The sequence below is a fragment of the Oryctolagus cuniculus genome, chromosome 1, assembly GCF_051225735.1.
Source record: "Oryctolagus cuniculus isolate XC-2025 breed Fujian yellow rabbit chromosome 1, ASM5122573v1, whole genome shotgun sequence".
In the NCBI taxonomy this organism is placed as follows: domain Eukaryota; kingdom Metazoa; phylum Chordata; class Mammalia; order Lagomorpha; family Leporidae; genus Oryctolagus; species Oryctolagus cuniculus.
Window position 1 is genome coordinate 112,883,811 of NC_142867.1, and position 24,040 is coordinate 112,907,850.

Below are 24,040 nucleotides of genomic sequence, written 5' to 3' on the forward strand. Positions count from 1 at the left end.
CCCAGAGAGGATAGATCTGGCCTCCACCGGATAGGAGAACCGGTATCAGGGCCACAAAGGAGAATGCCCAGGGGTGCAGCTGCCCACTGCCAGGGACACTGCGGGCATCTCAGTATGCAGTGAACGTAGTTCAAGTTCATCCTGGGTCCTGCGAAACACTTGTGAGGGTGAGTCTCCAGGAGGGTGCAGCCCCTCCCTGTGGCTTTTTAGCGGGAATTCGAAGACTTCTATCCCAGAGGGTGAAGAAGTCTTTTATGGGTTGAAAATGATGGGGTTTTGCACGCATGTGTCAGCACTAGTGCTGCTAGTCCTAAGAACTGAAGCCAAAACATTAGCCAACACAATGGAAGGACATGCTACCTTTCCCAAGGACCTGCCGGGGGGACCGACAACGTGTCTCTTGGGAAAGCTCTTCAGGGTAGCCACTCGTCCAAGGGGCTCCAGCCTCCCAAGGAGCCGTGTGTTCACGCAAGGGCTCCTTGTCTCGTTCGGGCAAGGAGATCAGGGCTACTACAGAGTTATCGCAGGAGCCAACAGCGGCAGAAGAATGAAGTAGACCATCGAGCATGCCACGGTGCCGTGGGATGAGCCGAAGCTGGCGTATCTGTCCGGGTCTCCTCTTTCCCGTTCCTCATTTATGTGCAAGATCAGGGCTCCCGGGCGCGTGCGCACAGCAACACCCAGGCCAGTCTGCCATCAGTTTGACAGAGACCGGGAACTGGGGGAGGCCGTCTTCCCCGGCACTGCCCGGAGGCATCTGAGAAAGCAGGAAGCCCTCTTGAGCCACAGAGAGGCACTCACAAGTCTTGGGGGTCTTGCCTAGCCCTGCTCACCTGCCATGAGCTGCCTGCTTGGCCCAATCCACCGCTGGGGCTATGTTTGTAGAATGTTTGTTTGAAGAGCACATTTGCCAGCTCTTCATAGATCAGTTACAAAACAGAAACTCTTCCTCACTGCTAGGGAGAAGTGTAAAACTGGGGGGAGAAAGAAAAAAAAAAAAAAAGTCCTGCCTGTAATTGAAGGCAGGTTGGGAGACGTCCGCGCTTTGAAATGCTCCTTCTTGTGAAATGTTTATGAAACACTTTCCACAAACGAGTTATGCAACCGGGACAACAGCTTTGATCATTTTCATCACCAGTGATATATTCATTAGTGTTGGACTGTCTCCCCTCACCACCACCACCGAGGGCCATGTGAAAGTGTCATGGGGAAGGGGCCACCCCATCCCGTGACCCCGAAACAGGTGGTCGTCAAGGAGGCCGAGGTCTAGTGTCCCCCACCCATGCCCCTGTCCCCTGGACATCTGTGGTTTTGTTTGGTAGCCAGCACCAGGACAGAGGTCAGGGAGTTGCCGTCTCTTTGCCTCTTGGTGGGGGTCTTGCTGTGCAACTTCATAGCCGTCTCCAAGGTTCTCTGGGCTTCTGTGAACTGAGATGATGAACACTTGTCTGCACACCTCCCAGCTGGGACAGAAGGCCAAGGGAGGAAAGTTTAAAGGGCTTCCACCTTTGCGGGAGGGGCGCCGTCCTCCCAGCGTGAGCTGCTGCTTTCTAACGTAAGTGATGTCAAGGAGTTCACTGGGATTAGAAAAGATAATCACCCATGATACCTTTTTACCTCCCTGGTCACTGCCCAAGACTCCGTGTGATACTTTTGCACAGTGTTGTGGGTGGAGAGGATCCTAAACCAACAAACCTGGTCCGAGGAGTGGACGGGATGCTCCCGGCTCTGGCTGGCAGAGCCTGCAATGGCGGCCCCTGTCCCCAGGGATTGGCCGTCCCCAGTGCAGCCTGGGGAAACATTCCACTTGCGTGAGAAGGAGCTCCAAAGAGACCCTGGAGACGATCTTCAGGGTTCCAGGCAGGCTGTGACTTTGGTTGGGTTTTCACAAGCACGGCAGAAATTGGGTTTTCATCCAATTCGCCTGCGGTTCTTGCCTTAGAAGTCAATGGGATCCAACAGAAGCCTCTATCTCATCTCCCAGATCCACAGCCAACACCCAGTTGCCTGGAAAGCTTCCAGCCTTCTCCACTCAACAGCTGTGCAAAAGGATTTTGTTTTTGCATTAAAGAGGGGCTTTATTTCTGAGCTTCTTAGCCCCCGAGAGGGTCTGAGAAGGATGCTGGGGGCAGGGGGAGGCTCTCCGCAGATCTGCTCCCCACCCAGCCCCGCCCTGAGACCGATCGAAGCTGAGACTTTCATATCCTCGTGAACTCAAGAAAGCAGCCTCCTCACTGCTTCTTAGCTGCATCTGCTCCGGTCATCTTCTTCCTGTCCGAACCTCACACCTAGGAGGTGATGAATTCTGAAGCCCAAGAGAGGGGCGGGTGGGCGGAGCTCAGAAAGAGATGAGGAAGATAAGATGCAGAGCGGTGGGGAAGCCCCAGACCCACGCCCAGAGCAGAGCGTTTCGTGTTTAGAACTGGGAGGGCAGGAGAGCCCCCCAACAGCTGGGAGGCCAATCGATCCCGGAAGCAGATGAAAGGGTGAATTTTCTTTTATGGTGGCGCTGGTTTCTGAAATTAAGTGTTGCAGGCAGACCTGGCACGGATTCTAACAGATAGCACCCAGGTTGGAGGCAGAGCACATGTTTTCAAGCTCTGTCATAGCTGCACCTCCTTATCTGCCCAGAGAGCATAATGAGTCTGTAAAGGAACCCGGCCACTTGCCTCCGAGCTGGAGCCTCGCCAAGCCGCCCGAGGTGGCTCCGCCAGCAGGATTTCACCTTGGCTTCCAGGTTCCCCTCCCCCACCCCTCCCCTGCCTCCTTGCTGCCTGCCCTCTCTGGGGTAGGGGCTGCCCTGGGGCCCAAAGAGGAGTGGAGTTTGGAGGTGGGGATGGGAGGCTGGTTCAGTGAAATCCCCTCTCAGAGCAAAATTGCACGTTGTTACTGTTGTTAAATAAGTGGTTTATCATCTGTCGTTTTTACAAGCTGCTAATAATGTTTCCCCAGAATTTATGGTGTGAAAACTCTAATTTCTTTTTTAAATTTTTTTAAAGATTTGTTTATTTATTTGGAAGGTAGAGATATAGAGAGAGAAGGAAACAGAGAGAGAGAGAGAGAGAGAGAGAGAGAGAGAGATCTGCCATTCATTTGTCCCCAAATGGCCACAATGGCCAGGGCTGGGCCAGGCACTTCTAGGTCTCCCATGGGAGTGCCGGGGCTCAGGCACTTGGACCATCTTTCACTGCTGTCCCAGGCCATTAGCAGGGAGCTAGACCCAAAGTGGAGCAGCTGGGATTTAAACTGGCAACTATATGGGATGCCAATGTCACAGCTGGAAGTTTTACCCATTAAGCCACAGCAACGAAAATACTAATTTCTAAGGGCAGAACTACAAGGATACCCCCAAAACATTCTTGAAAAATGGAATTCAAAGAGAAAGAAAGTGCATTTTCCATGTAACATTTTATTTATGTATTTGAGGAGCAGAGTGACAGAGAGAGGGAGATGGAAGAAAGAGGTCTTCCATGCGTGGATTCACTCCCCAGATGGCCACAACAGCTGGGGCTGGGCCAAGCTGCAGTCAGGAACCAGGAACTCAATCCAGGTCTCCCAGGCTGGTGGCCAGGACCAAAGTCCTTGAGCCATCACCTGCTGCCTCCCAGGGTGTGAATTAGCAGGAACCGGAATTGGAAGCAGAGCTGGGACTCGAACTTAGGGAGTCTGCTATTGGACGCAGTCGACTCAAGCTGCATCAGCTTCTCAACCCACCCCTTTCATGAGCCATCTGAAGACCCCGTAAGACACCAGAGGCTTCTTCGATAGTGGTGCCAGGCATGGAGCAGCAGAGCAGGAGGGGTCTGGGTGGGGGAAGGAGGGCTTGCTGGAGACAACTCCCGGGAGACTGTGCCTTTCAAGTCCTCAGACCGTTTGACTCTCTGTGTCCACAACGCTCTTTTCCGTATCTTTCCTTTCCTCCTCTTTGCTTCCATAAAGTTCTCCTTAAGAGACAGGAGTGGTTTGTTAAGACTATCCCTGAGGGGTGGGCGCTATGACAGTAGGTAATGCTGCCGCCTGCAATGCTGGCATCCCATATGGGCCTAGTTCAAGTCCCGGCTGCTCCACTTCCGATACAGCTCTCTGCTACGGCCTGGGAAAGCAGCAGAAGATGGCCCAAGTGCTTGGGCCCTTGCACCTGTGTGGGAGACCTGGAAGAAGCTCCTGGCTCCTGGCTTCAGATTGACCCAGCTCTGGCCACTGGGGAATGAACCAGAGGATAGATGACCCCACCCCCACCCACCCACCCCCGCTGCCTCTGCCTCTCTGTAACTGTCTTTCAAATAAATAAATCTTTAAAAAAAAAAAAAAAAAAAAAGACTGTCCCCGAAAGAGCCATCTTCCTCCCAATCTCCCGGCAACCAGCATCAACCAGCGTTACCTAGACTTGCTTTATCTGAGAGCCCTGCAGCAGCCTGGACCAGCCAGGTCTCCCAAATGCACCAGTGACTTAAAGGGAGGCTGGCGCCATGGCTCACTTGGCTAATCCTCCGCCTGTGGCGCCGGCACCCCGGGTTCTAGTCCCAGTTGGGGTGCCGGATTATATCCCGGTTGCTCCTCTTCCAGTCCAGCTCTCTGCTGTGGCCCAGGAGTGCAGTGGAGGATGGCCCAAGTTCTTGGGCCCTGCACCCGAACGGGAGACCAGGAGAAGTACCTGGCTCCTGGCTTCAGATCGGCGCAGCGCTGGCCGTAGCAGCCATTTGGTGGGTGAACCAATGGAAGGAAGACCTTTCTCTCTGTCACAGATCATACAGCAGGTGGGGAAGCCGAGAGTCACTGAGCCCAAGGGACTGCTCCAGATGCCGGAGGCAGAGGCGGGGTCAGGACTGGAAGCCAAGCCGCAGAGCCCCTGAGCAGCGCAGTCCTCACTTTGCCTCGTTGGAGGAGCCGGAGCTGGGCTTTGTTTACGGCTCTTCTTCAGTCGTCCTTCCCCGGGCTCCCGATAGGAGCAGAGCACCACACGTAGCACCTTGCTTCCTTCCCCTGTCCCAAATGTCACTCCATAGGTGCTTCACTCCCCCAAATAACTGCAAACCAGGAGCCAGGAGCTTCTTCCTGGTCTCTCATGTGGGTGCAGGGGCCCAAGCATTTGGGCCCATACCCTGCTGCTTTCCCAGGCACGTTATCAAGGAGCTGGATAGGAAATGAAGCAGCCAGGACTCGAATTGGTACCCATATGGGATGCCAGCACTGCAGGCGGTGGCTTAACCCACTATGTCAGAGCACCGGCCCCTAGTCTGAAACTTTTAACTGGGTCTCACTAATATAGACAGCAGAGATTAGGATGTTGGTACTATCTATAGTGTAGACCAAGAAAGTGGTTTAAGCCAGAGTCTTTACGGCAAGAGTTCCCGTCTTAGAAGGGAACAAGCAGATGTCCCATCAGAGGGCTTCACCAGTGTCTTTTAAGGTGTGGTCTCTCTGCTCCCATGGACTTCCTGAAAAGCTGCAGGAGGGTAGTCATCCTTGGGGTGGGAGGAGGGGCGGGCACAAGTAGAACTTCCTGCCCTGCCCTGGGACACCTGGGAAGCCCATGAGTGGGTGGCGTGAGCTGCCACTGGGGGGTGGTGGAGACTGGAGAGCGTGGAAACCCCCACAGGCCCCTGGGGCTGCAAGTGCAGCCATGGCTGTGGGGCAGGCGTGCTCTGGCCTGCAGGGAACCAGGCAAACACCGCCACCAAAGCCACATGGGCCAAGAGGCTCCTGCAGAGGCGGCTTAGCACAGAGAGTGGGCAGGGGTGGAGAACAAGGAGCAATGGAGACAAAGAGTCCTCTGGATCCGGGCTTCCCAGACCTTGTGGTGTCGTGGATGGGATTCCATGCAGAAAAGTAAAAACCAGGGGCAACGTCTCGGCCTAACGGTTGACGCGGGTTCGGAGCGCCTGGGTTGGATCCTGGGCTCTGGCTCTTGACTCCAGCTTCCTGCTAATGCAGACCCTGGGAGGCGGTGGTGCGGCTCCGGAAGCTGGGTCCCTGCCGCCCGTGAGAGACCCAGATCGAGTTCCTGGCTCCCAGCTCCAGGCCGGGTCAGCCTCAGCTGTTGCAGGGACTTGGAGAGTGAACCAAAGCACTCTCTCTGTCTCTCTCTGTCTTGCTGCCTTTCAAATAAATAAGTAAATTGTGGGCATTTGGGGAGTAAACCAGTGGGTTGAGAACTCTCTCTCTCTCCCCTTACACACACACACACACACATACACACAGAGTCTTTCTGTGTCTGTCTCTTTCTATGTGTCTTGCGGCCTCCTAAATAAATAAGTACAATTTTTTTTTTTTTTTTTGGACAGGCAGAGTGGACAGTGAGAGAGAGAGACAGAGAGAAAGGTCTTCCTTTGCCGTTGGTTCACCCTCCAATGGCCGCTGCGGCCGGCGCACCGCGCTGATCCGATGCCAGGAGCCAGGTGCTTCTCCTGGTCTCCCATGGGCCCAAGGACTTGGGCCATCCTCCACTGCACTCCCGGGCCACAGCAGAGAGCTGGCCTGGAAGAGGGGCAACCAGGACAGAATCCGGCGCCCCAACCGGGACTAGAACCCGGTGTGCCGGCGCCGCAAGGCAGAGGATTAGCCTAGTGAGCCGCGGCGCCGGAAGTACAATTTTTAAAAAGAAGAAAATGAAGAACAGAATTGGTAGAGTTCTGAGCTGGGGAGTTTTAAAACTCCCATGGAGGGGACACAGTGCTGTGGTCAGCAAGTTACGCTGCCGCTGTGACACTGGTGTCTCATTCTGGAGCGCTGTCTCATACTGGTCGGATTCCAGCTGTTCCATTCCCAGTCCACTCCCTGCTAATGTACCTGGGCAGGCAGCGGAGGATGGCCCGGGTACTTGGGCCCCTGCCACCAAGTAGGAGACCCAGATGGATTTCCTGGTTCCTGGCTTTAGCCTAATCCAGACCTGGCTGTTGCAGGCATTTGGGGAATGAGCCAGCGAATGGAAGTCTCTGTCTCTCTCTCTCTCTCTTTCTCTCTCTCTGCTGCTCTGCCTTTCAAATAAAATAAGTAGATAAATATTTAAAAAATACAAATACCATTTAGCATCATCATCATTTCATAGAAGAAATGCTAACTTCTGCTTCCCCTAGGAGAAAAAGAAATCATCTCTGAACTTTAAAGAATTTAGTCTGCCAAGCATTATTTTTAAAGTCACAGAAGTTTCCTTGTTTCCCTCATTTCCGTGTGGAACAGCCTAAACCACACTAGGTCCCGGCACAGCCCAGGCATGGCGCTCAGGAACCGTCAGCCCAAGTAGACCCCCAGCTTGCAGAGGGGTCCTCCTGGTGCGACCCCCACAATGTCCCTGACCAGCCGCCCTGGGCAAAGGGCACACAGGCGCAGGGAAATCCAGCGGCAGCCCAGTGGGCAGGGGGCTAGCACTTGCCTCGCCAGCCGCGATCTTTGGCACGTCTGCGCTTCTGTCTGCCTGAGAGCCCACCCTCTCCTCCTGCCTCCCCCTGCAGATTAAAACGGAGGACCTCAGTGACTCCCTGCAGCAGACCCTCTCGCACCGGCCATGCCACCTGAGTCAAGGACCTGCCATGATGTCCGGAAACCAAATGTCTGGGGTAAGCCCCAGGGCCGGGAGCCCCACTGAGCTGGGGACAGGGTGGCCGGTGGGCGGCGGTGGGGGGGAGATTGCGGAGCTCTGGGGGTGGAGTGGGGTTCCAAAGCACTCCTCTTAAAGGCGAGGCGCAGAGCAGGGTGTGAAGCAGCCACTCTTGCCAAAGCAAGGGACCTCGCGCTGGGCAGCAGGTGTCTGCCAGCCACATTCCAGGAGAATCCTTGATGGAGTTCCCAGTGGGCCTGCTCTGCCTCCCCCCCCTCCCCCCAGGGCTGCACGTGGAAGCCTGAGCAGCGGGGGAGATGGCAGCCTGCTGACACAGTGACAGCAAAGCCTCCACTCCAGCACTCCAGTGTGTGGCCCCCTCCCAGCAGCTACACTGCAGAAGCAAGAGCCCCTCCTATTCCAAGTGCTTCCCCCGGGCCTGTTCCTGCCCCTCCTCCCCCAGCAGGAGTTCCCACATCATCTCCCTGGACACAGAACTAAGCCCTGGGGTCTGCATGGCAGATGACCCCCCGCCCCCACCCACGTATGGGGGTCACTATTCGTGATATTCCCATGACCTGAGCTAGAGGGAGAAACACAGAGGAAACGGGCTTTCTGTTTCATCAGCCTGGCTGGATGAAGGACTGACAGCTTGCCCTGCCCCATAACTCCCACCCCAGTACCCTCCAGGAAAAGATTCAGGCATGGGAAGTGGCCAAAGCGTGGCTTTTAGCACCAAAAAGTGGCATGTGATTTTTTTTTTTTAGAGGACAATTGAGAGTGCCAGCCATTTCTAGGATAAACTTTTGAGCCATGGGTAATAGCCAGTCTCAGCCCTCAGGGCATTTACAGTCTAGATGGGAGACAGGACTGGCACGCTCCAATTAACTTGTGCAGCCAGAGTTAAGTAACAGTATGTTGCAACGACCTCTGGGCTGAGGCGGAGCTGTAAGGACAGCAGAGCTAATGGAGTAGCTACTAGAGGCACTAGGGACCCTGCGCAGGCTCTCCCAGCCCGGAGACCCACGGGACAGATGGGTGGCGGGCAGGTGCAGCAGTGTCCCCAGCTTATAAACTGTGTGACGTGTGCCCATCTCCCCATGTGCAGGACATGGCTTCCCTCCACCCGCTCCAGCAGCTCGTGCTGGTTCCCGGCCACCTGCAGTCCGTGTCCCAGTTCCTACTTTCTCAGACCCAGCCTGGGCAGCAAGGTAAGGAGCCTGGCAGGTCCATGGAACCCAGGGCCAGTGAAGGGCTGTTGCTGCTGCTCGCTGGGTGAGCAGAGAGCGGGGCAGGGAGAGTCGCCCACTTCTCTGGTGTGAAGGCTCCTGCTCAGTTGCCCCACCTGCCCCATCTCACAGAGTTGAGACGGAGTGGTGGTGGGCAGGACAAGGAAGCAGAAGCCCCTGGGACATGTGGTATGGACAAGTCCCTCTCCTGCTCCCCACTCAAACCTTGTCTTCCTGGAAGCCTGCCTGGGATTCTGTTGCGTTAGAGCAGCAGTGCCACCTACAGGCTGCAGAGAGAGTTGCAAGTTTTCTGTTGCTGGGAAGTGACGCCCTGGCCAGGAGCAAGCAGAGTCAACCATTCCTAACAGGAGGTAACATTTCTCAGGCTTCATGAGCCAGGAGCTCTGCTGAGTGGCTTTCGACTTCCTCTTCATGATAACTCTGTACGGTAGGTACTCTATGAGTAGGATGCCTCTAGTGGCCTGGAAGCACCAGGCCAGCATTGCGGCACGGCAAGCTAAGCCGCCACCTGCACTGCCAGAATCCCACATCAGAGCATCAGTTCAAGTCCCAGCTGCTCCAACTTCCGATCCAGCTCCCTGCTAATGTGCCGGGGGAGGCAGCTGGGCATGGCCTAAGTGCTTGAGCCCCTGCCACCTACGTGGGAGACACAGAGTTCTGGGCTCCTGGCTTCAGCCTGAACCAGCCCTGGCTGTTGTGGCCATGGGGGAAGGGAACCAGCGGATAGGAGCTTCCTCCTCCCCCTCTGCAACTTTCTCTCTTTAATAAATAAAGGAATCTCTAAAAAAAAAAAGTTCCAGACCATTCTGAATGATGCTATACTCTTGGCCAGCACCCTAGATGCCTCTCCCACTCCCATCCCTGCCAACTAGGGCCAAGAGAGAAGGAGGCATCAAGCCCTGTGTGCTACAGATCCCAAGTGGAGGCTTGGGGAATCCAGAGTCCAGGCCGAGCGGGCCTAGCCCCCCTCCCTGCCCTTGCTGGCACACAGTCCCTCACCTTAGTCTCCAGGACGCTCAGACTAGCAGCATGAGGGCATCCTCCGATCTCTAAGATTTGCTTTGGCTGAACAACACGCCGCACGCCCTGGATGAAGAAAGGGAAGGTAGCAGTCCGCACAGTTTGTTTTCAGAAGGCTGGAGAATGGTGTGAAAATGGCCTAGCCGCGTAACCAGTGAGGTCGTGTCGGACACAAGGGGTGAAGAAAGGGAAGTTCAAAATCTGGAGTCGGCAGCGGGGCCAGGACCTGTTGGCTGGTGCTGGAGGAAATCCCTTGATTGTATCTTTGCCCTGGGATTGTACCAGTGGCAGCTGACACTCAGTGGGACACAGTGGGGAGAAATGGAATCAGAAAAACTCAGGGGCTAAAAAAAAAAAATCACTTTCTAGTTTCCTTGGGAAACTTTTCTAATCTCTCTGGTCTTCTTCTATAAAAATGGGTAATCATAAAACTCTACCTTGTAAAATTATTCAGTGTTACTTGAAGTAATGCACGTAAAAAGGATTAGTCCATTTCAAAATGCAATATAAATATTAGAATTGCTCTTAGTTCTCAAGCCTCTGGATTCCAAGTTCCTTCTGGGAGCTTTCTTGCATATTTTTTATTGTATTTTTAATATTTATTTATGAGGCTGGCACTGTGGCATAGCCAGTAAAGCCGCCAAAGCTGCCACCCATGACACTGGCATCCAATAGGGGTGTCCATTTGAGTCCCGGCTGCTCCACTTCTGATCAGCTCCCTGTTAATGCACCTGGGAAAGCAGCGAAAGATGGCCCAAGTGCTTGGGTCCCTGCACCCACGTTGGGAGACCTAGAAGAGGAGCTCCTGGCTCCTGGCTTTGGTCTGGCCCAGCTCTGCCTATTGCGACCGTTTGCAGAGTGAACCACTGGATGGAAGATTCTCTCTATCTGTCTCTCCTTCTTTCTGTAACTCTGCCTTTTGAATAAATTAGTAAATAAATCTTTTTTTTAAAGATTTATTTATTTTATTTGAAACGCAGAGTTACAGAGTGGGATGGAGGCAGAGAGAGAGAGCGCGAGAGATCTTCCATCTGCTGGTTCACTCCCCAGATGGCTGTAACAGCTAGAGCTGGAAATTCACCAGCTCACTCACATTAGTGGCAGGGACCCTAGTACTCAGGCCATCATTAGTGGGTGCATCAGCAGGAAGTTGGATCAGAAGCAGAGCAGCCAGGACTTGAGGCTGCGCTGTGATACAGGGTGGCCGGCCTCTCACTGTAGGCTTAACTCACTGTGCCACAATGCCTATCCCTGCCTGGTTATTTTATTTTATTTTTAAAGATTTATTTTATTCATTTGAAAGACAAAGTTACAGAAAGAGAGAGAAAGAAATCATTTATCTGCTGGTTCACTCCCCAAATGGCTACAATGGCCAGGGCTAGGCCAGACCAAAGCCAGGAACCAGGAGCTTCTTCCAGGTCTCCACATGGGTGCAGAGGCCCACGTACCCGGGCCATCTTCCTCTGCTTTCCCAGACACATTAGCAGGGAGCTGGATGAGTAGTAGAACAGCTGGGACTCGAACCAGCACCCACATGGGATGCTGACACTGCTGGCAGTAGCTTTACCCACTGTGCCATAAAGCCAGTCCCTTGCCTGTTTATTATAATGAAAACCAATCAAGCTCTGACTTTTGGAGCCTGAAGGGCACAAAGGTTACCATCAACCAGTGCTTTACGTCAGTGACCCAAACAGCCTGGGGGCCACAGAGACTCCCAGGGGCTTCTCTGTGCTGAGTGGCTGGGGTGTCTTGCCATACCGTCTGCCTTGATATTCAGCTGGCCCCGCTCTTGCTGTGAGAGTGAGGTCCTGGCTGAGGCCTTCTGAAAGGGGAGGCCACCTGTCATGGCCACCAAACAGGCCGAGCCCTTCGTGGACGGTTTTCCTGGGGAGGGAAGGAGCTGGTGCCCAAGTAGTGCAGCAGCAGGTGTAGTGTGCCCCGCCCAGTCCTGGTCACCCCCTCTCCCTCAGTTCTTTGCCCGCAGGAATAAAATGTCCTCTCTGGTCTGTGGGGCTGTGCGGCCCCACCTGCTCGGCCTGATGTCCTTGCAAACTCAGCTGGGCCTCTGTAGCTGTGTCCCCTGCAGGAGCACCGGAACCCTCATCAGATGCCCAGCAGACTTGACCCTCCCCAGCCTTTGTGCCTCTCCAGGCCACGGGCAAGCAGCAGGACTGGTTTGGGAATGGTTGTTTACGTGTCTGTTTATCCCTGCGTCTGTTTTGACTCCACCTGTGTGTGGCAATGCCAGGCTGTGCCCGAGGGGGCCTCTCTGCAGGGCTGGGATGGGGCGGGGCGGGGCGGGGGGAGGGCTGTTATCGCGATGCCAGAGTGGCTGAACGGATCTTTCTCAGGCCTGGATTTTATTCACTGTCCCTTTGTCCCTCCTCTTTCATGCAGGTCTGCAGCCAAATCTTCTCCCCTTTCCACAGCAACAAGGGAGCCTCCTCCTCCCGCAGCAGACTGGGCCTGGCCTTGCATCCCAGGTAAACAGCCGCACCCCTACCTCCACGGCCCAGGCCTCTAGCACTGTCTCTGCTCTGGGTACAGTTAAGCTCCCTGGTTTTTCTAGGGCTCTAGCCCCTCTGGGGAGAGGTAATGGCAAGGAATCGTCCCTTTGGCACATGGGAGGGGGATCCAAGTGACAAGTGGGGTAAACGGGAGCCCAGACAGTCCAACTTGCAGGCTCTCAGCTCCCGTCCCCAGCAGACCCAAACCTCTCCCCTCGGGAACCAGGGCTCGGCCAGCTTCCCAGCTTCCCATAGATGCTCTCAAGCCCCGGAGGGCCTGATCACCACAGGCACCATGTCTCAGACAGCACACACAGTGTCTCCCACCCGGGGTCTCCATTCCAGGGAGGCCAAAGAAGACAGCAGTCCCTCTTATCTCAAGACCCCCCAGGATATGGGTTTGGTTCCCCTTGCTCAGAAAATAAGCAGATCTCCTGTGTGGACCAGGCTCATGCCAGTTTAGGGGGCCATGGCTGACCCAGAGTAACCAACAGCTCATTCTGTGCTCAATGTAGTACCTAAGCGTTGCTAGAGGACACACCCACCAGCCACCGCAGCAGGACGCACCGGACCATGTAAGGAGTGAAAAGGGGTGGCGGCTGGATTCCGGGAACTCTCCACCTACTTCCCAGAAAGAAACATGAACATTCCTCCCCGTTATTAATTAGAATGTACCTGCCCTTTCATTAAAGGACCCATAGAATGTTAAACACAGCTCAGAGCCAGGGCCACTCCCCGCCAAGTGTGCCCCACTCTGGGGAGTGTGTGTGCTGTTCACTCTTCTCCCACTCACTCCTGAATTCCTTCTGGAAGCAACGTCAAGGCCCCAGGCACCGTGACACGTGTGTGGTCTGCACAGCTGCCCGACAGCTTAGCCGCCCCTCCCTTCTGCGTCCAGGGGCCCCTGTGCAACGAGAAACGTTGCTCGGCTCCACAGATGGCACTGCCCACATGGATGCCCGGGATGGTCGGGGACGACTGCAGTGATCAGAGCGCCCCAGCCCCAGGCCAAGATCCCGCAGCTCAGTGAGAGCCCTGGCCTTCCAGCCCGCAGAAGACACCTGGCAGGGCGATGGCGCCACCTCGTGGTTGGAAGAAAGTGGCACACCGCTCTGCCCCCAACCTCAGAATCACAGACTTAGAGCCGCAAGAAACCCTAGAGAGTGTTCAAGATCAGCTCTCATGTCTTAGAATATCCAAGCATGGCGACACTGGGGCCACGAGGCTGTTTAGAAGACTGAGATGGTCATGGGGGAGGGCAATAAAGGAGGGGGTGAGCGAGGAAAGTCACACTGGTGCCATTTGACAACAGACTGCGTGTGAAGGCAGGGGGAGGAGGTCTAGCAGAGACCTCAGTGAGTATCTGTCAAAGGAAAGAGGCAAGTGGAGAGGCGGGTTCAAGGAAGCCCGGCTTCGTCCTGAGGGTCTGGTCTATGCCACCCTCTCCTCCCCAGACAGGAGAGAATCTGTGGTGCTTTGAAACCATTCTGTTCTCAAAGGGAAGAGCGCCCACACCGTCTCCCTCATCCTACCTTCTTCATCATAAGGACGCCCATCTACATGGCAAGCCTGAACGTCTCGGGAGACAGCAGTTAACTCCCCTCCAGCGGAAGAGCAGCCTGGGAAGGAGGGGGAAGCTGGAGTTCGCTCCCGTTCCCCACGTGGGCAGTGACCTCGGCCCTGGCCCCAGGGCCTGGCCCCCAAGGCCTGGATTCCACTCCATCACCAATGCAATGATAGATGCCTTCACTCCTCACCCCCAAATGGGTACTGCAAGCTTCTAGGGTTAAGGGCACAAGTTCTTATGCAAATAAGCTAAAGAAAGACTGTCTCCAGGCAACCACAACGGAGAGCAAGGTGCGTGTAGATGGGACTAATGAAGATGCCCTTGATGTAGAGCAGAAAGTCCCGTGAAGGGCAGCAGTGGTGCTGGGAGTCAGGTAACCAACCTGGCACTCAGAGGCCAGTGGAACTCCACGGGGGTTCCCTCACTTTCTCGTCACCTCCAGTTGGGGCCTGATGGCCACCTCAGGCTTCCATGCTCCGTGGAAAAGGACCGGCGAGGCAGACAGTGTTCTCCCCGCCCCACTCTGAGATTTGTTACTGGAATCTTTGTCAACAACCCTGTTAGTGCCTTTTAGGGAGGGAAACTGAAAGGAGGAAGTAACCTGGCGAGTGCCAGACTAAAACCCAGCCAGGCCACCTCCCACCTGGCACCCCTGCTGTTTCTGCCCCACATGGCCCACAGAAACCCAGTTTCCACTCGCACGCCACTGAGCAGTCGGCCTCCAGTGGCCCAGGGCTCCGCCATCCTGAGTGGCCCGTTAGTGAGGACTGCCCCGCAGTGCTGTTGACCCATTGCTGAATCCCTGCGGATCTGCTCGGCTTGTCTCCCCTACCAGGCCGTTGGGCGCCCCGGGCTGCCAGGCTCCTCCTTAGATCCCCACCTGGAAACCTCCCAGCATCTCCCAGTGCCCAAGCACCTGCCCACCTCTGCGGGGCCCGACGAGCCCAGTGACCTGGAGGAGCTGGAGAGGTTCGCCAAGACCTTCAAGCAAAGGCGCATTAAGCTGGGCTTCACACAGGTTTGGCTTTTGGGGGGAAGGAGATGGAGGACAGTGAGCTGGGTGAGCGAGAGGAGGCAGCGCCTCCCAAGGGCAGGTGTCAAGAGCAAGCCATGGCTCCATGGGTTTGGGACAAGCCCCTCGTGTCTCTGAGGCGTAGTTGGGATTAGGAGGGGAAGTGAGGAAGTTGCTGGTGGAGGGGAGAGGAATGGGAGCCAGGCAAGGAGGATCTGGCCCCCTGAGAGTCCGGGGATACGATGAACCAGCACTCCACCCACAAGGGAGAAAGGGCGATGGGCAGGTACCTGAAGATTCTGGGTGTGTTGTGAATGACAGGTGAGGGGCCGGGGCAGAGGAGGGGAGCCTGTGTCTCATGCTCCTGCCTCTCCGTCCCCACGCACAGGGAGACGTGGGGCTGGCCATGGGAAAGCTGTATGGCAATGACTTCAGCCAGACGACCATCTCGCGCTTTGAGGCCCTCAATCTGAGCTTCAAGAATATGTGCAAGCTCAAGCCACTGCTGGAGAAGTGGCTGAACGATGCAGGTAGGCACCCATGGGACGCACAGGGACACACAGGATGCACGGGGCCCTAGAGAGGATTCTGTGGGAAGGACCCAGGGACCTGTCTGTGCTGAGGTTATAGGGAGTCAACATGGGACACTCCTTTCTTCCCGTTCTTGTGTCTAGAACCCACCAAGAGATAAGTCAGAGCAGACAGGCAAGTGGAGGTGCAACTGTCAGCGCTGTGAGCGAGAAAGCCCTTTGGGAGCCAGGCATTAGGTCTGGGGCCATGACTCCTTGCCTTGTTCCAGTTCCTACCCCAGACTCGCCCAAGGCAGGCCTTAGGACAGCTGTCCTGAAGCGGAGTTTGGGTCTGCCCGGCACACACACTTAGCCAGACTCCTGTCTAGAACAGATCTATGTGAGGCAGGCTGGGCAGTGGGCCGTCCAGGGTCTCGGTGGGAAGGGGAGACTGCAGGCACAACACGAGGTCTTTACCTGCTTAGCTCTTGTAGGTTTGTTAGGTGGGGAAAGTCTTGCAGCAGGAGTGGGGTTGGCAGGAGGCTTCAGCCCCACTCGTGGTGGGAGACCTGCTAGGGGGTCAAGGAGGTAAACCAAGGGGCAAAGTTTGCAGCAAGGAAGCTGAGTTTGGTGCCTAGAACTGGCGTGGGACAGAGAGTCTCAGCCTCCATTTATGCCCATTCAGGGTTGGCCAGTGCCTTGTAGGATAGCATCCCTGATCCCTACTCAGTAGCTACCAGCAGCACTGCCCCCAGTCGGTACCACCGAAAAGGCCTCCGGACACTGCCAAGTGTCCCCAGGGCAAGTGGTAGTGGTACCAAGGGGCCCCTGGCTGAGAGCCACTAGCCTAGGTGAGAAGGAGGAGGCGGGGCAGTCCCCAGGGCTGGGCTGTGGCCAGCGAATGCGTGTGGATTAGTGATTACTTAGGCGAGTGCTTTCAGGGCAGGGCGGGCAGCCAGGGCAGTGTGTCCAGACAGAGACACAGGAGGAACCAGGAAACCACCCCCACCCCACCCTGTCGCAATAGGAGGACCCTAAGACCAGACTGAAGTAGGCGAAATGACCAGAAATTCTTTGGCTCCTTGGGAGAGGGCCTGGTAGGTCACTGTTAGTGTGGTCCCCCCACGGATGCCCAAGGGCTGTCCCCTCTGTCGTCACAGGCTAAAGAGCCAACATCTGCACTCACAAGAAAGGGGCTCCAGCACCAACATTCTGCACCCAAAGCCGGGGCTTTTGGCTCAAAATGCCATTTCACATTTTCCTCGGTATTCACATGCAGGCCTATTTGTAAAACACAGACTCCCGAGTGTTGCTTTTCGGAGCTCTGCTTGCACCCACTCACACCCACACATGCCGCCGATGCCTGGGCTTCCCTGGACCATGACCGCACACAGCGGAGACTCCGCGGTGGGAGTCCCGGAGGAGCTTTGCCCAGAGCAACGAGGAGAAGCAGGACTCTCGGTCTGTTCTGGGTCCCCTGCCGGGGGAGGGGGCTGGTCCTGAGTACGCCACTGCACAGCCCAGCGGGAAGGGCTCTCGGACCTCAGGGCCATCGAGACAGGGCCCCAGCCGGCCCCTCATGGCCGCCTCTGAGCGCCCCTCGCTCCCTTGTCTCCCTACAGAGTCCTCTCCATCAGACCCCTCGGTGAGCACGCCCAGCTCCTACCCCACTCTCAGCGAAGTCTTCGGGAGGAAGAGGAAGAAACGGACCAGCATCGAGACCAACATCCGCCTGACTCTGGAGAAGAGATTTCAAGATGTGAGCGGCTTTTGTGGGTGGGAGTGGGTGGGCCAGCCCACACAGGTGCACCTGCAGGCACGTTACATGCCAGGGCCAGAGGACCACGCAGGCCCCTGCACACCAACTCTCTCCCCCCTCGCCACACCTTGCCCTGGGAAATGCAGACACCCTCCCTCTCTGAGCTCCAGGGATGTGAATGGGACATCTGAGGTGTCCCGTGTTGACTCCCTATAACCTTCATCTGACGTCCCAGGGACATCTTCCCTTGCTGACCCTCCTTGTCCTGATGTCTATTAGGGGGCCCATTGTCCCCCTCCCTGGGAGATCTAAAGCCTGGGGTTTAGAGTTTCAGAAGAAGGTGGGTCTCTCTACCCAACTGAGGTGAATGGAGCAAGGCCCGGGGCATTGTGTGTGAACTCTCTGTCCCCTACCAGGAACACTTTTTCTCTTTCAAATTAGCAGTGTAGTGAATGCTCAGATTGGAAAATTGCGGGGAAGAAGAAAGATGATTTTATCACCAAATACCACCTGAATGCGTTTCTTTCTATTCTTTTTTTTCCGTGCATATTTCAATACTTGTGAGCATACTGTAGACCTACACGTCTTTGAACATGTAACAAGAGCATGTTCTGTGTTCTTTTAAAGATTTTTATTTATTTGAAAGTCAGAGTTACAGAGAGAGAAAAGGGGAGAGAGGGGAAGAGAGAGAGAGAGAGAGAGAGATCTTCCATCCTCTGGTTCACTCCCCAAATAGCCCTCAACGACTGGGACTGGGCCAGACCGAAGCCAGGAAGCTGAAGCTTCATCCGGGTCTCCCAGGGTGCAGGGGCCCAAGCACTTGAGCCATCTTCTGCTGCTTTTTCAGGTGAATTAATAGTGAGCTGGATCGGAAATGGAGCAGCTGGGACTTGAACCAGCACCCTTATGGGATGCTGGTGCTGCAGGCCATGGCTTAACCCACTGTGCCACAGCTTCAGCCCCAGGAGCATATTCTTGAACCACTATGTGGGGGCTGGGGGAGGGAGGAGGGGAAGGAGGTGCGGTCTAAACAGCTCTCGGACGCCGCCCTTCAGGGCCCCGCCTCCAAAGCTCTAGAGGGCCCTTGGCCTTGTCCAGCCTCTGCAGGGCCCAGAGCAACTGTCACAGGGCTTTTACTGCCACACCCTGCTGAAGCAGGTTTTCCTTTCTTTATAAAAGAAAAATTCTTTATTGGCCACAGAGAGACGCAGAGAGCTGCCATCCGCTGGTTCACTCCCTCAGTCCCCACCCCGGCCCCGGCTGAGCCAGGAGCTGGGAACTGAGCCCAGGTCTCCACCTGGGGTCGCAGAAGCAATCCCTGGAGCACTGCTGTCGCCTCCCAGGGTCTGCATCAGCAGGAAGCTGGAAGCAGGAGTCAAGATGGCGGCCAGGCAGGGAACACAGGCGCTGCTGCCTTCAGGATGCTCAGAGCAGCAGGGTGGAAGGAGGGTGAAGGAGTCGGGGGCGGGAGCTAAGATCAAAGGCCAGGAGGGCGGGGCCAGAGCCAGCGAGTGACAGCCTTGGCCAGTCTGTCTTTCCCACAGTCTTGAAGGGACCACACGATTTACCTCTCTCAGGTCCTCTTTTGAAGCGGGAGGTCAGGAAGAAGCGGACAAGGGAGGAGATCGGGCTATGAGGAAAGAACACAGGGGAGCACGGATCCTGAGGGCTCTGCCTGCCCCCCGTTACTCGCCACAGACTTCTCTGTAGAGAGCCGCCTGGAGAAGCCATCTCACGGATACGGAGCCTCTGCTCTGTCGGCCCCGTGCTTGACAGTTGACACGCATTTCTCATTAAATCTTTACAATAACCCTCGTGGTAGGTGCTGCTATTTTCATAGATAAGACTGAGGCTCAGAGAGGTCAAGAAAGTTTCCTAAGGACACACAGCAAGGAAGAGTGAAAGCCAGTGTTCCATCCTAGGTCTGACTCGAAAGCTTTCGATCCACATATGATTCTAGCCTGCTCCTTTGGAGCATCTGTCCCTCACCTCTGCTTCTTGACCCAGTTGCCCTCTCCTGACCACGCTCTGTCCGCTGGGCCTTTATAGAACCCCAAACCCAGCTCAGAAGAGATCTCCATGATTGCTGAGCAGCTGTCCATGGAGAAGGAGGTGGTGAGGGTCTGGTTCTGCAACCGGCGTCAAAAGGAGAAGCGGATCAACTGCCCTGTGGCCACACCCATCAAACCACCCATCTACAACTCCCGGCTGGTGAGTGCTGCCCACTGGGCACCAGGGTGCACGATGCCTGGGGAGCAGAGGCGTCTCCCTCCTGGGGTGGGGACTGCTGGGGAGTGGGGAGGAGCAAACAGCTCATAAAAGATGCAAATAGATGGTACGTGTAAAGTATGTAGAGCACACAGAAGGGTAAGGGAGAGGGCTGGGTGAGGTTCAGCCTCATCAGAGGGGGACGTAGCTGCTGCATCAAAACACCAGTGTCTGTCCTCTCACCACGCTAGCAGAAGACGCAGACAGATAAACAAATGGTAAGCACCATGATCGTCTCTCTAGGAGATGCTGGGAGCAAGAGCTGGCAAACCTTTGGAGGCGGTGGTGAGGGAGGACTTCCCCGGGGAGGTAATTAACGCCTGCCCTGAGTCTACAGGACAAGAGGGAGCAAGAGGCAAGGAAGTGTGGGTGGAGCTCTCACCAGGGCAAAAGACGGGAAGAGTGGGATGGAGCCAGGAGAACACATCCACGTGCAAGATGAGGCTGGACAGACGGGCAGGGCCAGATCTCAAAGGGACGGTGTGCGGCGCCAGAGAACTGATGGACTGGGGGGATCACGGGAGGATTTTCAGCAGGGTGCCGGCATGGTCAGATTTGCTTTGTGGAATGATCCACTCCGACTACAGCACAAGGAGTGGCTTGAGAGGCACCAGACAGGTTTCAGGGAGAACAGTTAAGGTGCTGCTGCAGTTATCCAGTAGAGGAGGAAAGAGGGAACCCACGTGGGAAGAATGAGGGGAAGGGAGAGGGTCAAGTAATCCTTGGAAAGCTTGGTGAGTCTGGGTGGCGAGGGAAAGAGAATCCTTAGACCCTCAGTGTTCAGACTGGATCGGTGGGGTACACAGCAGTGCCATTTTTGGAACAAGCAAAGGAAGGGGCTTGTTTGGGGGTGGGAAAAAGTGATGATTTCTTTTTCCATTTTTATGATTTATTTATTTTGAAAGGCAGAGCTACAGAAAGAGGAGGAGGGAGGGAGACAGAGAAAAAGAGAAAAAAGAGAGAGATTTTCCACTGGTTCACTCTTTTATTTTTATTTTATTTATTTATTTTTTTGACAGGCAGAGTGGACAGTGAGAGAGAGAGAGACAGAGAGAAAGGTCTTCCTTGCTGTTGGTTCACCCTCCAATGGCCGCCGCGGCCGGCGCTTCGCGCTGATCCGATGGCAGGAGCCAGGTGCTTTTCCTGGTCTCCCATGGGGTGCAGGGCCCAAGCACTTGGGCCATCCTCCACTGCACTCCCTGGCCACAGCAGAGAGCTGGCCTGGAAAAGGGGCAACCGGGACAGAACCCGGTGTGCCGGCGCCGCAAGGCGGAGGATTAGCCTAGTGAGCCGTGGCACCAGCCAAGATTTTCCACTGGTTCACTCTTTAAATGGCCGAGACAGTCAGGCCTGGGCCAGGTGGAAGTCAGTAGCCAGGAACTTCATCTGGTTCTCCCACAGGCTGGCAGGGGCCGGAGCACCTGGGCCTTCCTCCGCTACCTTCCCAGGCCCGTCAGCAGGAAGCTGGGACTCCAGCTTGCCTGTGGCTTAACTTGCAGCGCTACAGCATCAGCCCCTAAAGCGCTGATTTCAGTGATTTACACCTGGTGATGTACAGTGTGGCCTGCAGGACACCCAAGTGGGAATGTCCTTAGGTGTTTGGTCTTAGGAATGTGGAGGTCAGGAGAGAAGCTGGGTTGGATTGGGAAATCGGAAGCATGTGGGTCGTTGTTGGAATCCCGGGTTAGCAGGAGCTCTTCGGTGGAGTTTGTATGGAGGAAGCAAAGAAAAAGATCTGTGTCCAAACCCTGGGCAGCTCCAGCGCTGGCAGCATGAGCAAAGGAGAGAATGGAGACAAGAAAGTGAGGATGGCCAGCGCCGTGGCTCAACAGGCTAATCCTCCGCCTTGCGGCGCCGGCACACTGGGTTCTAGTCCCGGTCGGGGCGCCGGATTCTGTCCCGGTTGCCCCTCTTCCAGGCCAGCTCTCTGCTGTGGCCCGGGAGTGCAGTGGAGGATGGCCCAAGTCCTTCGGCCCTGCACCCCATGGGAGACCAGGAGAAGCACCTGGCTCCTGGCTTTGGATCAGCGCGAAGCGCTGGCCGCAGTGGCCACTGGAGGGTGAACCAACAGCAAAGGAAGACCTTTCTATCTGTCTCTCTCTCTCTCACTGTCCACTCTGTCAAAAAAAAAAAAAAAAAAGTGAGGAGGAGGAGCCCAAAAAGGGGTGAAACTGTGACCAGGTAGATACGAGAGGCGCTGGACTGCGGTGAGCCAGATAGTGCTGCTTTGGAACAAGGGTGAAAGACGCCGCAGCCGGAACGGGGACCCCAGCGTGTTTGAAGACACATTAGGAATTCGCGAGAGCAGCTTCCAGGCCGCAGGAATAGCATGGGAGAAGCCATGCGGTTATAAGGTGACGTGACACCTTTGGGGACTCCCGTGCATTTCCGTCCAGCAGGAGCTGAGGTTAAAGCTTTGAGAAGTTCAGTAGGGCTGGGTTGTGATGGGCCATGGATGCTAAACCACCCTAAAAGTGACTGGATCGTGGGGTGCACGGTAGTGTCCTTTCTGGAACAAGCAAAGGAAGGGAGCTTGTTTAGGAGTGGGCAAAAGTGGTGATTTCTTTTTCTGTTTTTATGATTATTTATATATTTTGAAAGGCAGAGCTATAAGGAGAAGGGGGAGGGAGAGAAAGAAAGAAAGAGAGAAAGGGAGAGGTTTTTCCACTGGCTCACTCCCTAAATGGCTGCAACAGCCAGGTCTGGGCCAAGCTGAAGCCAGGAGCCAGGAACTTCATCCTGGTCCCCCCCCTAAGGGTGGCAGGGGCCCGAGTACCTGCCATATTTTAAATTGGATGTAGGCTGGCGCCGCGGCTCAACAGGCTAATCCTCCGCCTAGCGGCGCCGGCACACCAGGTTCTAGTCCCGGTTGGGGCGCCGGATTCTGTCCCGGTTGCCCCTCTTCCAGGCCAGCTCTCTGCTGTGACCCGGGAGTGCAGTGGAGGATGGCCCAAGTGCTTGGGCCCTGCACCCCATGGGAGACCAGGAAAAGCACCTGGCTCCTGCCATCGGATCAGCGCGGTGCGCCGGCAGCAGCGCGCTGGCCGTGGCGGCCATTGGAGGGTGAACCAACGGCAAAGGAAGACCTTTCTCTCTGTCTCTCTCTCTCACTGTCCTCTCTGCCTGTCCAAAATAAATAAATAAATAAATAAATAAATAAATAAATATAAATAAATAAATTGGATGTAACTTGATATTCATTTATAGTTTCTTTTTTAAAATGTTTATTTATTTATTTATTTGAAAGGTATAGATACACAGAGAGAGAGAGAGAGAGAGAAGGAAAGAGAGAGAGAGAGAGAATCTTTTATCAGCTAGTTCACTCCCCAAGTGGGAACAACGGCCAGGACTGGGCCAGGCTGAAGCCAGGAGCCAGGGTCTCTCTCATGGGTGCAGGGGCGTAAGGACTTGTGCCATCTTCTGCTGCTTTCCCAGGCTCATTAGCAGGGAGCTGGATGGAAGTGGAGCAGCCGGGACTCATACGGGATGCCAGTGCTGCAGGTGGTGGCTTCATCTAACCACAGCGCCAGCCCCCATCATTTCCTCCTTAAACTTTCACTGAGTGTCCACTGTGTGTTTGACACTAGGGGTCGTGTCAAAGAAAACAGACACAACAAACATGGTTTCTGTGATTAACCTCTCAGAGAACCCAGCTCAGTCCACAGCACCAGGGGCTTCTTTGAGGAATCATGCTTAAAGTGACACCAGAAAGATGACTGTCACCGTTGATGTCGGGGGCGGGGGGAGTGTCTGAGCTGAGGAGGGGCTGGGGGGAGCAAGTTAGACAAGAACATTCTAGATGGAGCAAGTTGTCTGTACAGAGGTTTTGAGGCTGGGGGATATGGTGGGAAGCATGGAGGGGCTGGAGAGGACCGGAAGCCAGGGAGTGACTGGGAGTGTGCATGAGGGGTCTGGAGCGGTGGGCAGGGGGTGGATCACACAGAGGGCTGTGTGCCACGTGAAGGAACTTGGTTCATGGGAGCTGTAAAGATGGGGCCTTGGTTAGAGCAGATGGGAGGCAGGGTCTCACTTTGGTTCAGTTCTAACCCAGGACACCAACGTGGAGATAATGGTAGGGGGCATAGAGGGGCCGTAAAGGAGCCTCCGTGGTTATCAGCACGCTTACTAAACACTCCCGAAGGCCCATGCCCTGGGGAAGGCACCCACATGACGTCATCAGCCTGATAGGGCAGAAAGGCGTGAAGTAAACCCTTGCCCTATTGGATATCGTGAAGGGAGACGACAGAGAAGGGACTGGGACATACTTTCTTCTGCTTCTGATGTGACATCATCGCCAAGAGCTGTCATCAAGGCAGGGAAAGGAGTTACACTAGTGGGACCAGCGTGAGCAGAGTGCTACCATCCATATGAAGAGCAAAGGGGATCCGGATTGCGTGTGCACTTGCGTGGAGGCGCGGAAGAAGAAGCTGGTCACAGTGACTAAATACCTTATTACTTATCTAAAACCAGCAACAAACTTCTTGGGTGTGGCTGCAGGGAAGGAGGAGGTGAGAGAGGGAGAAATTATCGATAACATCTCTCTTCTCGCTCTGCCGCCCCTCCCGAACTGTGCCTCACCCCTGTCTCCACCCATCACGAGCCCCCAGTCTA

At 55.3% G+C, this 24,040-nt stretch overlaps 1 protein-coding gene across 2 annotated transcripts in view; it reads left to right on the forward strand.

The window, feature by feature from the left end:
- POU2F3 (POU class 2 homeobox 3) overlaps nucleotides 1–24,040 on the forward strand; it is a 90,620-nt gene that overhangs the window by 59,467 nt on the left and 7,113 nt on the right. For both annotated transcript variants that reach the window (XM_008260641.5, XM_089313589.1), the window contains exons 4-10: nucleotides 7,452–7,556; nucleotides 8,646–8,748; nucleotides 12,205–12,290; nucleotides 14,717–14,899; nucleotides 15,282–15,423; nucleotides 17,025–17,161; nucleotides 19,211–19,372. In XM_008260641.5, coding sequence (XP_008258863.3) covers nucleotides 7,452–7,556; nucleotides 8,646–8,748; nucleotides 12,205–12,290; nucleotides 14,717–14,899; nucleotides 15,282–15,423; nucleotides 17,025–17,161; nucleotides 19,211–19,372 — 918 coding nt within the window. The remainder of the gene's footprint in view (nucleotides 1–7,451; nucleotides 7,557–8,645; nucleotides 8,749–12,204; nucleotides 12,291–14,716; nucleotides 14,900–15,281; nucleotides 15,424–17,024; nucleotides 17,162–19,210; nucleotides 19,373–24,040) is intronic.